The 16,590-nt window shown below is 42.6% G+C and overlaps 1 protein-coding gene across 3 annotated transcripts in view; it reads left to right on the top strand.

The window, feature by feature from the left end:
- Positions 1-13,164: 13,164 nt before the first annotated feature.
- SNRPF (small nuclear ribonucleoprotein polypeptide F) overlaps positions 13,165-16,590 on the top strand; it is a 228,793-nt gene continuing 225,367 nt past the window's right edge. For 2 of the 3 annotated variants that reach the window (XR_014492892.1, XM_083365995.1), the window contains exons 1-3: positions 13,165-13,303; positions 14,465-14,590; positions 15,515-15,579. Coding sequence is in view for 2 of the 3 variants with exons in the window: in XM_083365995.1 (XP_083222121.1) it covers positions 13,301-13,303; positions 14,465-14,590; positions 15,515-15,579 (194 nt within the window). In the remaining variant the exon portion in view is untranslated. Of the gene's footprint in view, positions 13,304-14,464; positions 14,591-15,054; positions 15,275-15,514; positions 15,580-16,590 lie in introns of those variants that run through there. The other variant, XM_083365996.1, reaches the window with a different exon arrangement.

Here is a 16,590-nt window from a genome sequence, read left to right on the forward strand (position 1 = left end):
AAATCTTAAAAAGAGGGCAAGCTACTTACAGCCCCAAGGCCCTGGGCTGTGCAGAAGCAACTTTTTCATATCCCTAAGAACCCTGTCCAAAAACAACTGCCCAAAATTGCAGTTTCCAGTCATTTGATTTAACACAAAATAAAAGAGAGAAAACAGATAACCCATCCAATTCTGTTTATTAAATCTTTTATGACAAACAATGACCAGCTACCCACCTACTTTGCACCCTCAGCCTGCCCAGTTGGACTATCCCAGGCCAGAAAATTTTTGCCCATTTCTGTTGTAAAAGATTCTATGCTCTCTCAGCATTCAGTTAAGATTCAGTCCAGCTATTTTCTCTTCAATGGAATTTGGAGTGGGAGCCACCTTTACTTCAGCCAATGAAATATCTTGGGCTATCTTGGCTGCTAAGACACGGGTCCCCAACTCCCGGTTGTGTACCAGTATTGAGCGTGGCATGCCAGCAACCGGTCCGCACAAACAAGCAAAGGCCCATCCATGGGATAGAGGCCGAACACAAAACCATACACTTTCCGGTCTGTGGAAAAACCTTTCTCCATGGAACTGGTCCCTGGTGCCCAAAAGGTTGGGGACCTCTGTCCTAAGACCATGGAGAACTATAGTACTATTTTTTCACACTATGCTAACCCTAACATTTGCATAGTAGGAACTGTTATGTATTGGGCTTAAGGGAACACTGTGAGTGCTGGCATAACAGATACCACCAGGTGGCGCTGAACCGAAACTGTTGTGGCTGGGATCAGTTTTCGGCAGGAAACAGAGGTTCACCCTGATTGGTTGGATGTGTGCCTGGCCAGGTATATAAAGGGTGCAGGTAACCCCTATTCCCCCAGTACAGTCCCTTCACCTAATAAAGAGCGGCTATGCTGTACTCATTGTCTCGGCGTTCTTCCTGCTCTCCAGAACCCACTACGCAACAGTGGCGATGAAGGTGGGATCCTGCTTCACCTTAAGTGCTGAAAGTCACTAGGGGACAGCATTGCTTGCTGGAGGAAAGAGGCATCTTTTCCCCCCCTCAATGACCAGCTAGCCACCACGCTAGCAGCCACATCGGTGGAGCAGGATTCACGAAAACCGGACACAGAGATGGCACGGATCGGCCAGCCCTGAGAATTTGACATCCATCACCCCGAACGGTGGGACTCTCACCTGGGACAGGTTGAAAATTTCCTCCGGGCAAACCAGATTGCCGAAGATGGCCTGAAAGCGGCGACCCTGCTTTGCATAAGCGGGCCCGCCACTTACGACGGCTGTAAGCCTGTGCTTGCCAACGCCGATCGAGACTGTCTCATTCCGAGACCTCACCAAGAAGCTGAACGGGCATTTCAAGCCACGAATGTCCGAGCTGGCCTGGCGGTTCCAGTTTGTCCAGAGGGTCCAACTGCTGGGTGAATCAGCGTCGGAGTTCATTGCGGCCTTGTAGCAGGCCGCCCGCCTCTCCAAGTTCTCCAATCTGGACGAGAGGCTGCGCGACTGGCTCATGTTTGGCCTACGCGACAAGCGCCTGCAACAGAGGCTGTTCGCAAGGCCCAACTTAACCCTCCAAGATGCTCAGGATGAGATCTTGGCCAATGAGGCAGCCAGTGGTGTGAGGCAAGCGGTCCAGACCCCCCAACCCAGCAGCCCAGGAGGATCCATCCACCTCGAAGACACTGCATACGGCGGGAGCGGAGAAGCAGAGGAGACCGGCATCGACCAGGTTTGGAGGAGGCCTGGAACAAAGGGAGCGACAACGAGGAAGCCGGGAGAACCAGCAGAAGGCAGTTCCCTTCCCGAAATATGCAGGCTGCGGTGAAGACCATGCACGGACAAACTGCAAGTTCCAGTCAGCCACGTGTCAGGCCTGCAGAAAATCAGGCCACATCGCAGCAGTCTGCGATAGCCGTTTCCGAGAGGGCCTCTATGAGCTACAGCCGGAGGACGCGTCGTGGAAAGGTACCAGGGCCCAGAAACCGACCAGCATAGGGTTTTTCGAAAGCCAGAGGGCCATCTGCTGAACCGGGGCCCGCTGGCCACTTAAACCCAAATTTCAATTGGACATCCATTTACAGGGCATTCCCTGTAAAATGGAGCTTGACTCCGGCTCTGCAGTCTCAGTCATCTCGTATGAGACTTTTAAACTTATTTGCAGCCAGAGCATGCAGTGGGTCAAATTGAGGCCCTCCAACATTATCCTCACCAATTTCCAAAACACCCCAGTAAAAATCAAGGGGGAGGCCACCCTTTCAGTGCGGTTTAAGAGGTTCCAAGGGCACTTGGATATTATTGTAGTTGAGGGCTGGAGAACTAGTCTAGTCAGGCTAGATTGGTTTGAGGCACTAGGCATAGTAATATCAGGAATCCACAGGACCCAAGGGAATAGCATCGAATCCATCTGCAAAGAGTTTGCAGATGTATTCGATAACAAGCTAGGCAGGTACACTGGGCCCCCCATTTCCTCTAAATTAAATCCCAGCATCCTGCCCATTAGGATTAAACCCCGGGGAGTTCCCTTTGCTCTCAAACACAAGATAGAGAGAGAGCTAGACAAACTAGTCGAACATGGGGTGCTGCAGCCAGTAGAAGGGGGAGAGTGGGAGACCCCTATAGTCACCCCCCTCAAAACTAACGGGGAGGTCAGGAACTGCGCCGACTATAAGTGTACATTAAATCGGGCCCTTAACCAGCACACTTACCCGGTCCCAATGGTCAGCCACATTCTTGCTTCTCTCCAAGGCGGCGCCAGCTTTGCTAAGCTAGATCTCGCACAGGCGTACCAGCAGCTGCCGGTTACCAGGGAGACGGCAGAAGCACAAACAATAGTAACGCACAAGGGAGCCTTCAGGGTTAACCGCCTGCAATTTGGTGTCAGTGTAGCACCAGGAATCTTCCAGGAGGTAATGGAGCGGACTCTAAAGGGCATCCAAGGGGTATGCCCTTATTTTGATGATGTCCTCATTGCAGGGGACACAGAAGAAGTGCTGGCAGACAGACTGAGGGCAATTTTAAGTAGGTTTCGTTCTGTAGGTCTCAAATTAAAAAGGGACAAATGCAGCATTGGGATTGCATCCACAGAATTTTGGGGGTTTAAAATAGATGCCAGTGGGATCCACCCTGCAGAATCCAAAGCGAGGGCAATTAAGATGGCCCCCACTCCCAAGAACAAGGCTGAACTGCAACCCTTCCTTGGGCTGCTAAACTTTTACCATTCCTTCCTACCCCACAAAGCAGCAATAGCTGAGCCTTTGCACAGGCTCCTAGATAAGAAAGCTGTATGGAGCTGGACCAATGTCCACGAGAAAAGTTTCCAATCCTTAAAGGCCCTACTTTCAAACAAGTCTACAGTCACCCACTTCATCAAAACAAAGCCCATCTGCATTGCTTGCGATGATTCACCCTATGGAGTGGGCGCAGTACTAAGCCATCTAGAGGGAAACGGGGAACAGGTGCCCATCGCATACTACTCCAGAACCTTGTCAGGGGCAGAGAGGAACTATGCCCAGATAGACAAGGAGGCCCTGGCAATAGTGGCTGGGGTCAAAAAATTCTATGACTACCTGTATGGTAGGGAATTCACAATATTCACAGACCATAAGCCGCTATTAGGGTTATTTACCATGGACAAACAAACCCCCCCCCAAATTCTCTCCCCTAGGATGCTTAGGTGGTCCATATTCTTATCAGCATACAACTTTAAGCTGGTTCACAAACCAGGAAAAGAAATGGGCCATGCGGATGGGTTAAGTAGACTACCCCTAGCAACCACAGAACCAGATCTGGCACCTGCTGCACAAATACTAGCAATCCAAGAGCTACCAGAATGCCCTTTCCATGCAAGGGACATAGTGACTGAGACGGCATCAGATAAAATCCTGAGCAGGGTCCAGTCTTGGGTATTCACAGGGTGGCAAGATAGGAGTCCAGGCCCGGAGTTCCAGGCGTACTTTGTAAGGAGACATGAATTGTCTGCCCATAAAGGATGCCTGTTGTGGGGTAGTAGGGTCATCATACCACACTGAGGGACAGAGACCTACAATATTTACACGAGGGGCACCCTGGCATAGTTCAAATGAAGGCGTTAACTAGGAGTTATCTTTGGTGGCCAGGGTTAGACAAGGCAACAGAAGAGCAGGTGCATGGGTGCTACACTTGTCAAAGGTCCAGACCCAAGATTCCCCAAGCACCTGTCCACAAATGGGAGGCAACACATACACCCTGGTCCAGGGTCCACATAGACTACGCTGGCCCATTCCAGGGACAGCTCTTCCTAATAGTGGTAGATAGCCACTCCAAATTGTTGGAGGTAGTGCCAGTCCCCAATATGACCACCACCAGAACAATCCAAGTGCTCAGGGGACTTTTTGCCACACATGGTCTGCCTGACCTTTTGGTGTCAGATAATGGGGCTCAATTTACCGCTGCTGAATTTCAGGCCTTCATGACAGTGAATTTGATTAGACACATCACATCCACGCCCTTCCACCTGTCAACTAATGGACAAGCTGAATGCATGGTGAGAACGACCAAGGACGCACTCAGGCGCATCATCGTCGGTGACTGGCATCACAGGTTGGCGGAATTCCTATTATCCCAACACACCACACCATGCACAGCCACGGGGAAGAGTCCGGTGGAACTTCGTTGAGGCAGACGCCTCATCACCAAATTGGACAGACTTCACCCCGACAGAGTGGTTTCCAGGACAGAGCAACCCAAAACCCCTAGGGAATTACATTCTGGTGACTTGGTTTGGGCCAGGAACTACGGTCTGGGACATTTGTGGATTCCGGGGGTGGTGGTTGACAAAACCGGGCCTTTATCCTATGTAGTAGGGGTGGAGGGGGGTCGTCAGGTCAGACGACACATAGACCAGGTCAGGAAACAGGTTCCTGAACGGTCACAGAGCAACCACTCGGAAGACTACCCATCATCAACATCAAATCCCCCCTACCAACAAACAGCAGAACCAGAGCCTGAGGAAGACCTCACTGACCCAGAACTGTTTCCAGAGAGCCCTGTCCTGCCAGGACAACAGGCCCAGGACCACCGCGACAACCCTGCCACAGGGTCAGACTCTGGGGTGGGTCAACCGGAAATGGTCAGTCAGGACTTAACCACTGACCCTACTGTCCAGGATATGTGGGAACCCCTAAGATGTTCATCCCAAACTCACAGGCCACCCGCCTACCTCGCTGACTATATGTGCAAATGAGGGGAGGCTGAGGGTCATTGTATTCTGCTCGTGTTGTTATTATTGTCGAATTATGTATGTATACACCTGTATATAGAGACGATTGTTTGATCTCAAAGGGGGAAGGGGTGTTATGTATTGGGCTTAAGGGAACACCGTGAGCGCTGGCATAACAGATACCACCAGGTGGCGCTGAACCGAAACTGTTGTTGCCGGGATCAGTTTTCGGCGGGAAACAGAGGTTCACCCTGATTGGTTGGATGTGTACCTGGGCAGGTATATAAAGGGTGCAGGTAACCCCTATTCCCCCAGTACAGTCCCTTCACCTAATAAAGAGCGGCTATGCTGTACTCATCGTCTCGGCGTCCTTCCTGCTCTCCAGAACCCACTATGCAACAGGAACTACAGATTTTAAATTTTTCTATAGTTCAAACTTTTGAAGTAGATGAGCTGAAGAAGTAGGGAAAAGAAAAGAATGTGCTTGTGATGATCCTAGTTTTACTCTCACAGGATTCAGAAATGGTTCTTAGCTATTTTCCCTGAAGGAGATTGATTTTAAATAATAGCTGAATAGGAGAGATGTATTGTTTCTTGCAGTACACAGTGGAATGCATTTTTTATACCACACTCACTGCTAACTGACTTCATTTTTGAAGATATGAAAAACAATGTAACACCAGTACATCTTTATCATTTGTAAAAGTGGATTGAATCCATATGTCATGAAGATCTCTTTCCAAGTTCTTGTATTGTTTTTAAAAATTAAACATCTGTCTCCACCCCATGATTCACAATGAATGCATTTTTCTTCCAATTCCATTTTATTGATTCAATTGCAGAATCACAGTTTCCTGGCAAAACTGACTACTATCTTCTGGAAGTTTTAATCCCTGGAGACCTGAATGGAAGTAGGTCAGAAAAAACTAATGCCGAATATAAAGCTAATTCAGATAGCCTTCCATAGATTATTTTTTATTATTATTATTTTAATTCCATTTATATCCCGCCCTTCTCCGAAGACTCAGGGCGGCTTACAAGCTTAGCAGTATGATCCTCTCTGTTTTGTTTCCCCTTCTCTATCGTATTCTGAAACAAGAAAATGGTCCCCAAAGATAGCAACAGAATAATTATTTTACTTTACTTGTATAATTATAATTACATAGATTATAATGTATTTTGTTTTCTTCATTTCAACTATTTTTTACCTTATCTAATTTCCTTACAATAGATATTGGGTCCTCCTCTCAAGCTCTTGTTTTGTTTTGCATACTTTTGGTATTACATCATCCTTGCTTTGGCTAAATATCCTTTTCTATTCCACTGAACTGAAAAACTGATCCCCCCCCCCAACTCACTATCTCTGCCCCCTTCATTTCAGGTTTCTAGTCATGTTTTGCCCTTTTTCACCACATTAAGGCTGTCTGGGGAAAATTATTTCAAATGAATATAAAACAATTAAACACAATGTAGACACCAGTGTCTGCCAAAGCATTTCAAAGCAATTTTACTATGTGTGTCTTTCTGCTTTAAGGTATGAATTCAAGAATCAAATAATTTTAGCTGCTCAGGAATGTGTAGCAATTATATTCAGTTCACATATTTGAGACTAAATTTAGCTCACTTAGTTAGTCCACACTCATACATCAGTCAGGATAATAATTATAGAGCACCCCTATATTGGGTCTTCACTCTTAAAGCAAGCTCTGTAATATATTTTTAAAATAAAATTGTAATTATCAAATCTGAGTTAATCAGATTAATGTTCACCTGAGAAAGAAATTAGGGAAAGAGTCTACTTAATTATCTTGCCTAAAAAGTCAGATCTAGATATGTTTAATAAAATTATTATCAAACACTGTATTCATGGGAAGCAGCGTGTTTCAGTACCTTTTTGATACTTCAGAGAGGAAAAGGCAACATGTAGCTCTTCTATAGTCCATATGTCAAATGAATTTATTGCATGACAATTAGGTGACCTAAAATTTCTAATTAATCAATGTTCTGAATTTTCTAAGTTACAGTTGTCTTACAGTACTTATTATTCCAGACAGTGGCGTAGCGTGGGGGGTGCAGGGGGGGCCGGCCGCACCGGGCGCAACATCTGGGGGGGCGCGCTCGCACTGAGCTGCTCAGGGAGCCCCAAGGGCTGCACAGAGTCGGCTTGGCTCCGCTCTCGAGCTGCTCTTTCTTGCAAAGCGAAACGAGTCCGGCAGGTGAGATGGGCGGCCACATAAACTGAATAAAATAAATAGAAGCGCCCAACTCTCTGCCCAGGCTCAGGCCAACCGCAAGCGCCCCGCAGGCGCCCCGGCAGGCTTGGCCGAGCGAAGACGGACCCGCCGGCCGGCTGGCCTAGCTTCGTGCGCATGCGTGGCTTTATTTAGCGGGGCTCACGTGCGAGCTTGAATGCAGCGGCTCTTGCAGGTCGGAGCCCCGCCCAGCCGCCCTCGAGAGGGACCCGGAAGCATCCCGCATGCGCGCGACTCTTCTTGGAAAGTCTACGCCGCTGCGGGGCGCGTCTTTTCGGCGGTTCCATGACGTCACCGGGTTAGGGGGCGCAAATTGCCCCGGGTGCTGACAACCCACGCTACGCCACTGATTCCAGAACAGATAAAGGAAGGCAATGTTTGCAAACATCTGAAGAAATATGAAGTACAGCTGAAAATACCTGATAAGGTAGCTATAATACTGTATAGTAGTCCATTTTAGAAAACAACACTTCATTTCCTCTATATCTGGCTGTTGTTAAAAAATGTCTAATAGCTAGGGGATTTATATTATGATAACATATCATGCTGATAAATAAAAAACGATTTTTTTCTCTAGATGCAAGGTCCATATGTTCCTGAGTAATTTTAATTTTAATACATCAGCCAGTTTCTTTTGTATGTCCAGGAAAACAAAATAACCTGGAAACCATAAAAAGGACATAATACCGATAGGATATGATCATGTCACCCTGATCCAGCCTCTCAACTGCTAGAAAGCTTACTGTGGGATCTCTTCAAGAATATTTTCTTTTACAATAGCATTGCAGTTATCTTGATGGATATGAGGGCCTGATTCACTGGAATCAGTTAGTCTAGGCCAGGGGTCGGCAACCTCGGCTCTTTTATGACTCATGGAGTCCACGAGTCATAAAAGAGCCGAGGTTGCCGACCCCTGGTCTAGGCTAACCAGCTTGTGATGGTGTAAGTATGAGCAACTGGCCATTTTTTAAGGACAGGATTGTACAATGCCATCCTCTACGTATGATAGTCCACCAGCAAGGCAACTTCTGCCTGTCTTGTCTTGCTATACATTAAAAATATTGTTTTCTGGTTTCTAGTGCAAGTGTCCTGTCCGGCTTACTTGCCATGCTACATACCTTCAAGCAGGATATCCACCAGTCCATTAAAGTATCTTCTTTCTTCTAATCACATGTAAACTTTGTTCCTTTGTTTCATTTTTAATGCTGTGAGCCATTCTGACTTGTATGGAGTTGGAGAACCTCTGCAATGAATGTATGCATGAATGAGGTTGAAACCAGGCCAATCTATCTTACAAAGCTACATGGATATATCCATGAAGTCTTCAGAGTTGAGTACAAACTGAAGAAGGCTTTGTTGAAAAATTGATTAAATTCAGACACATGAAGCACTTATCTGTGTTTCTAACATATCTTCATATACATCTTTTCTATTATTACAGTCCTATCCTACCTGTGTCAAGGATTCTGGCCTGTAAACTTAACTTTTGGCTTACATTCTTTATAATATTGTCCTTTTCCTTGGTATTGACTTATAATTAAATTGTTACTGTATCCCGCTGTTTGAGAAACTTATACCTTTATTTACAATACATGTTATTAAAAAAAATCTGTTCACTCATATATTTTCAAATATCTGATTTCAACTCTTATTAATGTTTCTAGGATTTTGCTTACAGAAAACATGCCAATAATTTATTTATTCATTTATCTTTACCACATGTTGAAAAATAGGATAAATTTTAAAATATAAATCTTTTTAAAATCTAAAATATATATCAAATGTAACTTATTATTTTATTACAATATGGTAATAATTTAAAAAGTCAAGGAATTTAGTAGTAGACAATTGTAAAACAAGCAGTCCCCCCAGGACATTTCTGTTAACCTGATTATTTAAATATTGTTCTATATTTTCAGTTATAAAATTTGACATCCATTATTAAACAGATTTTGTCTCTGGTATTTTTAGTATTTAGAATTAATTATATTATTTAAAATTTCCATCTATAATCTGATGCTATCCTAACATGAATGCAGAACTATAGATGTAAAATTTATTTGATCAATTATTCCAGAATGTTTATAATCCTTTGTTAATTAATTTATTTTGCCCAACTGAGCCTATTCCTTGTTATCTCTTTGAAAAACAAGTATGTATTTATTTTAGAAAGCTTCTACATTGCTTCAGTTAAAAATGATTTTATAGTATAAAATTCCCATCTACAGAAATCTACAGAACAACCAATATGTTAAAAAAATGGGAACATACAACAATTAACAGTCCAATGTTAAAAACACCATTCTTTTCTAGAGGTAGCAATTACAACATTCCAGCACCAAGTGAAACAATCATATTTTAGGCAATTTCTAAAGCCAGGAGGGAAAGGGCCCTGCGGATGTCCTGACCTGGGGCAAAGTATTCCATAATGGCATTTGTGTCTGAAAAGAAACATATTAGTCCCTAAGAGGAAACATACAGAACATCTCTTCCCTAAGTGATCTTATTGAATTACTGGTAGAAGAAAGTACTCCCACAGACACCCAGGCTCTGAGCCATGAACAGTTGTAAAGGTAACAACAGCACCTTGAAGTCAACTAGTAACCAATGCAATTCTCAAAGCAAGGTATTACATAACCACTATTACTTTGAACCATATATTCTGGGCTATCCATAGTTTCCAAATATTTATTGAGGGCAGCTCAATGTAGAGTGCACTGCAATAATCCAACCTTCAATTCTATAGATATAATAAGCATTATCTCTATATAGACAAAGCGATAACCGGTATATCTACACCTATTGTATCTATAATTGTCTCTATCTATTCTAGACAGACAATATGAATATATAGTCTGTGAGGAAAATATTACAATAAAAGCGTCAAAGCAGGATAGTGATCTATTTTTTCTTGCTTATGCCTTACTTATTGGAATTATATGAAAATATTTAAAATTTTAAAAAGTTCTTGTTAAAGCATAGCTCGTATAGAGCTTTAAAAATTAGTACAACTCATTAACTGAGAAAGTTAATGAAAGATACAGAGATATTTGGGTTATCATCAATTTATAACTTTTTTTTGCTTTAGTAACGAGGATTGAACATTGTGATATTCCACTTTGAGTTCCACTTTTTACTAAATCTTTAAAGGAGTTAGCGGCAAGGATGCAATAACATGCTGAACCAGAAAATGAGCTGGTGACAATTATATGAAAAAAAAATCTTCCATTAGAATCACTATGTTCACTGAAAGTTGAAGATTGGCAAAGGGATTGTTTGCTTATGCTTTGAATATCCCCTTGAGAATGAGTAGTGAGTTATATTTTAATAAATGTCAAAATGATGAAAAATATCTGAAAAGGTTAAGGTGAGAAGTGGCATATAGTACTAATACTTCAGCTGTGTGTTTTGAGACAGATGGCTAATGTATCCTTTTGTCAGCACCTGCTGAATTCTTTTATCTCTCTCTCTGTGTAAAATTTCATTATATATCTGTGTATATGTGTGCATGTATTTGCACGCCAGTATAAACCTAAATCGCATATACGAGAGAGATGTAGAAAATACAAGCACTTTCTGTTTGAAACTAACTCAGTTTTAAATGACCCTCAGAATACTTTTTTCCTTTCCAGAAGCCCATTGGAAAGATTATTCAAATACTCAGAAGCCCACAGTAGTTCTTATACAGTATTGATTTCAGCAGGACCATGATTTAATCATGCAGTATTGCTTTATTTTTCCTTAAAAAGAAAAAAAAACCCTAGCATTTGAAACAATAAAAGTTTGAAGCTGATGAGAGCCTGCTTTTTTGTTTTGTTTTGCTCTGCTTTGTTTTCATCTTTTGACATAGTGGCTGTGGACGCTTTAGTGTAACAAGTAAATTAAAGTTCACAGTACTTATGCAAGGAAACTGACAGCTTCACACAAAATGCTTGGAGTATCATTCGAATTAAGTTTCTTTGATGGATTTTTAAGCTTCGAAGGAACAGGAATGTCCTATTGATATAATTATATCAGGCCAGGCAGAGGCCTTGCTTGTGTAATCCATCTGAGCACAAATAGCACATTATGGTGTTAGCATTATTTCCATGTGAAAGTGGCTACATTTGGCTAAGCCTACGAAGTTATCCTGATTGACACATTTATAAATGGGTCACTTGGAATGTGCATTATAGATTCAAAGAAGAGAGCAATCCACCTGGTATTTAAGAAGGGAGGTCCTGGGAATCCGCCCATCAAAGCAGCCCTTTCCACCTCTATTACCCTTGCCTCCATAGAAACAAAGACAGAAGGTTTTAGAGAACCACACTGTACTTTACAGATTGTCAGCTGCCTTCATCCTTTCTGTCATATTATACTTTTGTTTGGACAAGCTCAAGTTCCCTCTTTTCAGTCTTACGAAGCAGGGATGGATCTGTAGATCTACTGCTTTGCAGTCAATCCTGCAGAAGATGTGATCACCCCTTCCTGCAAGGCTGCATACATAGCTGCAGATACATACATAGTTACAACGTTTTGGATATATTTCTGGATGAATACTTTTTGCAGCTCTGGGACAAAATATTTTGATATTTTTCAAACTGTCTATCCGTTAGTTCCCAAATAAAAGCCCTGGTTTCAATTGTACATGTTTTTTAAATATTCTGAATTAGTAAATATATTTGTACCCAAATTTTTTTGGCTATATTTCATGTCTACCAAACATGATAAAATGTCCCTACAGTGTGTTGAGTTGTGATGGGAGGGAAAAACAACAAATTGTATACCGGAATATCTAAACCTGTTCCAGCTGCCTCTGCTTGGCTCTGAGATAAGTGACGTTGGAAGGACATGTTTTCTACAACAAGCGAAAAAGGTTTTTCTGCCATGGTGACAAGGATGCTGGAAAATTCCGAAGCAAACATGCCCACCACTACATGGTTAATAATTAGTCATTCACTGCTGAAAGGGACGAGTCTTATAAAAGGGCGCACAACAGTTAGCATTAGAGCAATTACACTTCCTTAGTCCCGCTCCACAGGCTTAGTTGCAGGAAAGCTAGGCAGGAGTTATAACGAAAACATTTCAAAACGTTCAGTGAGAAAGTTATGCACCTTTGTAGCTGGCAACTGCACTTGGCTTCAGCCTCAAATAGAACAGACTCTTTACTTTCACTAATGGGCACTGCCCGTTTTTGCAATGGGTGACAAAAGACTGGAGGACCCTCACTATAGAAATCATAGCCAACGGCACTCATAAAAGGCATTCTCACTGCAGCTGTGTCGATACGCTAAGCCGAATGGGGTTTGTGTATGCTAATGGTTTAGTCTGCTGTGCGAACCCAACTGATTTCCACTATAGAACATGCCGCCTAACAGGCACTGAGTGGAGGTCAACCAGCCCGCCGCTCTTTACTCCGTCTCCAGCTTCAATCAAACTCAGCTTCTCTAGCCCCGCCCATCAGCCTTGTCTCTGAAAAGCCCCCTATGGCAGCGTTTCCCAACCTTAGGAACTTGAAGATGCGTGGACTTCAACTCCCAGAATTCCCCAGCCAGCTATGCTGGCTGGGGAATTCTGGGAGTTGAAGTCCACGCATCTTCAAGTTCCTAAGGTTGGGAAACGCTGCCCTATGGGAGAGTGCCTTTGCTTCCTGCCTTCGGGTGGATCATAGAGATAGGAAAATGTGTAAGTCTATCAACAGGACGGGAAATATTATTCCGTTCAGGTGAAAGGTTAACAGGAAAGCTTTGCTCGAGGAAAGAGACGGCGTGTGACATCACTTCCTGGCCTTTTCTTTTGCAAGTTTGGCGGGCGCACGTGTTGCCCCCGACTAATTTTTGCAGTCGTCGTCGTAGCCGCCCCTTTGCCTGGCCGGGTTGCTATGGTGAGTAGGGGAGCGCGTTCGGGAGGTCCCGGGTTCGGGGTGATGGATCTGGGAACGCGGTTTCGAAAGAGCCTCCTGGCTGCAGTATTGGCAGGATGCTGCGGGTTAGTGTACCCCCGACCCTGCAGGTTAATACACATTTATTCCAGCAGATGTGTTGGGATAATAATAATAATAATAATAATAATAATAATAATAATAATAATAATAATAATAATAATAATAATAATAATAATTTTATTTGTATACCGCCCTTCTCCCGAAGGATAGAGTTCTTATCACTTCTAGCCGAATGGACCCACCAGTTGGGAAAGGCTATTGTATGCAGTACCGAGCTTAGAATCGGCAATGGACTATCCTGGTCTTTGCAAATTCCTGATTTTCTGTGTGGGTGTATATCCGTGCATCTTGTGGAGTGAAGAATGGGATCTATTTTTTATGGACATTGCTGGCAACTTTTATTTACACCGTGCGGGAGCATGCGTACAGGCGTACATTTTATTTATTTATTTAGCACATTTATACAGCCACTCATCTCATATAACGTGACTCTGGGCAGTGCACAAACATAACAATTAAAACTACCTAACAATTTCAAAGTGGAGCATAATTAGAATGAAAAAAAACATAAAACCAAGATTGCAGGAGAATAGCAGTCACTGGATTCATACAACTACCTTGCATGAAATCCTTGAGGTTGATGTAGAAACTCTACTTTCAGGGCCACTGGAATTATGTTCCCAAGGGTGTGGACCACAGCAGCAGCATGTTGCTTGAGTCCCATTAGATGGAATTCCTTTAGAGATGGGACCCCAGCATATCTCTCCTGGGTGATTAAAAATAAGATTCCATGTTAGAATGCCTTCTGATAAATATATGGATTGATTGTAATTAAAATATTGTATATGGTTCTTGTCACAGTGTATGGAATTTGTTTAGTTAAAGTTTAAAAGACTCTAAAATAAGGCCAGTTGGTGGTCTATCAAATTATTCATGGTCTGGATGATACTATGGTGCTGGAACGGAAATACAAAATGATTTGTGAAAGACTTGAGAAAGTACATCTTTCTACAGTTAACTTTGGGATGCACTAAGATAATTTGGCAACTGTTGTTGAAATGCTATAATATTTGTCTTGTTCTTATTTTATTATCTATGCAGAGTTTGCCTCTCAATCCAAAGCCATTTCTAAATGGGCTAACTGGGAAGCCAGTAATGGTGAAATTGAAGTGGGGAATGGAATACAAGGGCTATCTTGTATCGGTTGATGGCTACATGAATATGCAGGTAAGTCAAGCTGGAAGAAAATATCCATGTTATGCAACTGGTGAAAATATAAGGAGAAAATGCTACTTCTGTGCAGCACCTAAGGATGGTAAGGGATTAGATTTGAGCAAATAAATTGAGGTTTAATCTATGCAAATATAGCATTAAATTATATGAATGCAGAAAAAAAATGCAAAGCCCAATTGCTAAATTTGGCAATCAGGTTAATCCCTCTATTTTATCAAACAGGGTTCAATTAAGGATTCATGCTTTGTTGTCTATATTTTTTAAGCATTCACCCTGTGCAGTGGTATTGCTAATAAAGAAGAGGAGAGGCCTTCTTTGTTGATAGCATTCAAATATAAATTGGATTCTTAGTTTACCAAAACCCCAATTAAATATCCCAGTTCCTACTAGGCTGGTTGCTAAAGGAAGAATAGACTTATCTGTTCCATGTTCAACAGTCTATTTTTATTACATGATAGACAAAGAAGAGGGGATTCTTCTTCCATGGCCAGAATGGAAAATAAACAGGCTGCTGTGATCGTCTTTCTTCCTGGGGCTCACCAGCCTACATAGAATTGCACTTACACAGATATTGTTAGGTAATACAGCAAAGTTTTCTTAAATAATAAATTCACATTTTCATTATTTGTATATCAAATTCAGGACACACACAGAGAAAAACCCATCTCTCTCTCTCTCTCTCTCTCTCTCTCTCTCTCTCTCTCTCTCTCTCTCTCTCACACACACACACACACACACCCCATGCATATGATAGACTCCTTGTAAGATCTCAGAAATCAGTTCATACTTTGGGAACCACCAATTTAGAGTACTAAATATTTGAACTTCTATTAATTTTTAAGTATGGATTGTAGAAAATATTCTCTAAAAGGAATACATGTGACTCCTATCCAGTAATACTCATTTCTGTTTGTAAAGCTTGCCAATACAGAGGAATATATTGATGGTGCATTGTCGGGACATCTTGGTGAAGTTCTGATAAGGTAATTTCTGCATGTAACTGAGTGGGTTAAAATGAAGTAGTGTGATAAAAGTGTTTGAAGTGCTGGATGAAGACAGAGACAACTTAAAATTCACAGCAGGAAATTTATTAGAAAGTATTGGGCCAATTACTACATTGTCAGATGTGCGTTGCACCTATCTTGCCAGATCATTGTGAAAATCAAATGAAAGGAGCCCTCCATGTGATATGCCTTAAACTCTGGGAGAAATTTTGGCCTGTTTGCCTGGGACTTACAGTCATGGCCGAAATTGTTGGCACCCCAGAAATTTTTCCAGAAAATCAAGTATTTCTCACAGAAAAGTATTGCAGGAACACATGTTTTGCTATACACAGGTTTATTCCCTTTGTGTGTATTGGAACACAACAAAAAGGAGGAAAAAAAGCAAATTGGACATAATGTCAAACAAAACTCCAAAAATGGGCTGGACAAAATTATTGGCACCCTTAACTTAATATTTGGTTGCACACCCTTTGGAAAAAATAACTGAAATCAGTCGCTTCCTATAACCATCAATAAGCTTCTTACACCTCTCACCCAGAATTTTAGACCACTCTTCCTTTGCAAACTGCTCCAGGTCTCTCTTATTGGAAGGGCGCCTTTTCCCAACAGCAGTTTTAAGATCTCTCCACAGGTGTTCAATGGGATTCAGATCTGGACTCATTGCTGGCCACTTCAGAACTCTCCAGCGCTTTCTTGCCATCCATTTCTGGGTGCTTTTTGACGTATGTTTGGGGTCATTGTCCTGCTGGAAGACCCAAGATCTCGGACGCAAACCCAGCTTTCTGACACGGCTCTACGGTGCGACCCAAAATCCTTTGGTAATCCTCAGATTTCATGATGCCTTGCACACATTCAAGGCACCCAGTGCCAGAGGTAGCAAAACAACCCCAAAACATCGTTGAACCTCCACCATATTTCACTGTAGGTACTGTGTTCTTTGTAGGCCTCATTTCGTTTTCGGTAAACAGTAGAATGATGTGCTTTACCAAA

This window comes from Vipera ursinii, assembly GCF_947247035.1.
Source record: "Vipera ursinii genome assembly, chromosome: 6".
Lineage (NCBI taxonomy): Eukaryota > Metazoa > Chordata > Lepidosauria > Squamata > Viperidae > Vipera > Vipera ursinii.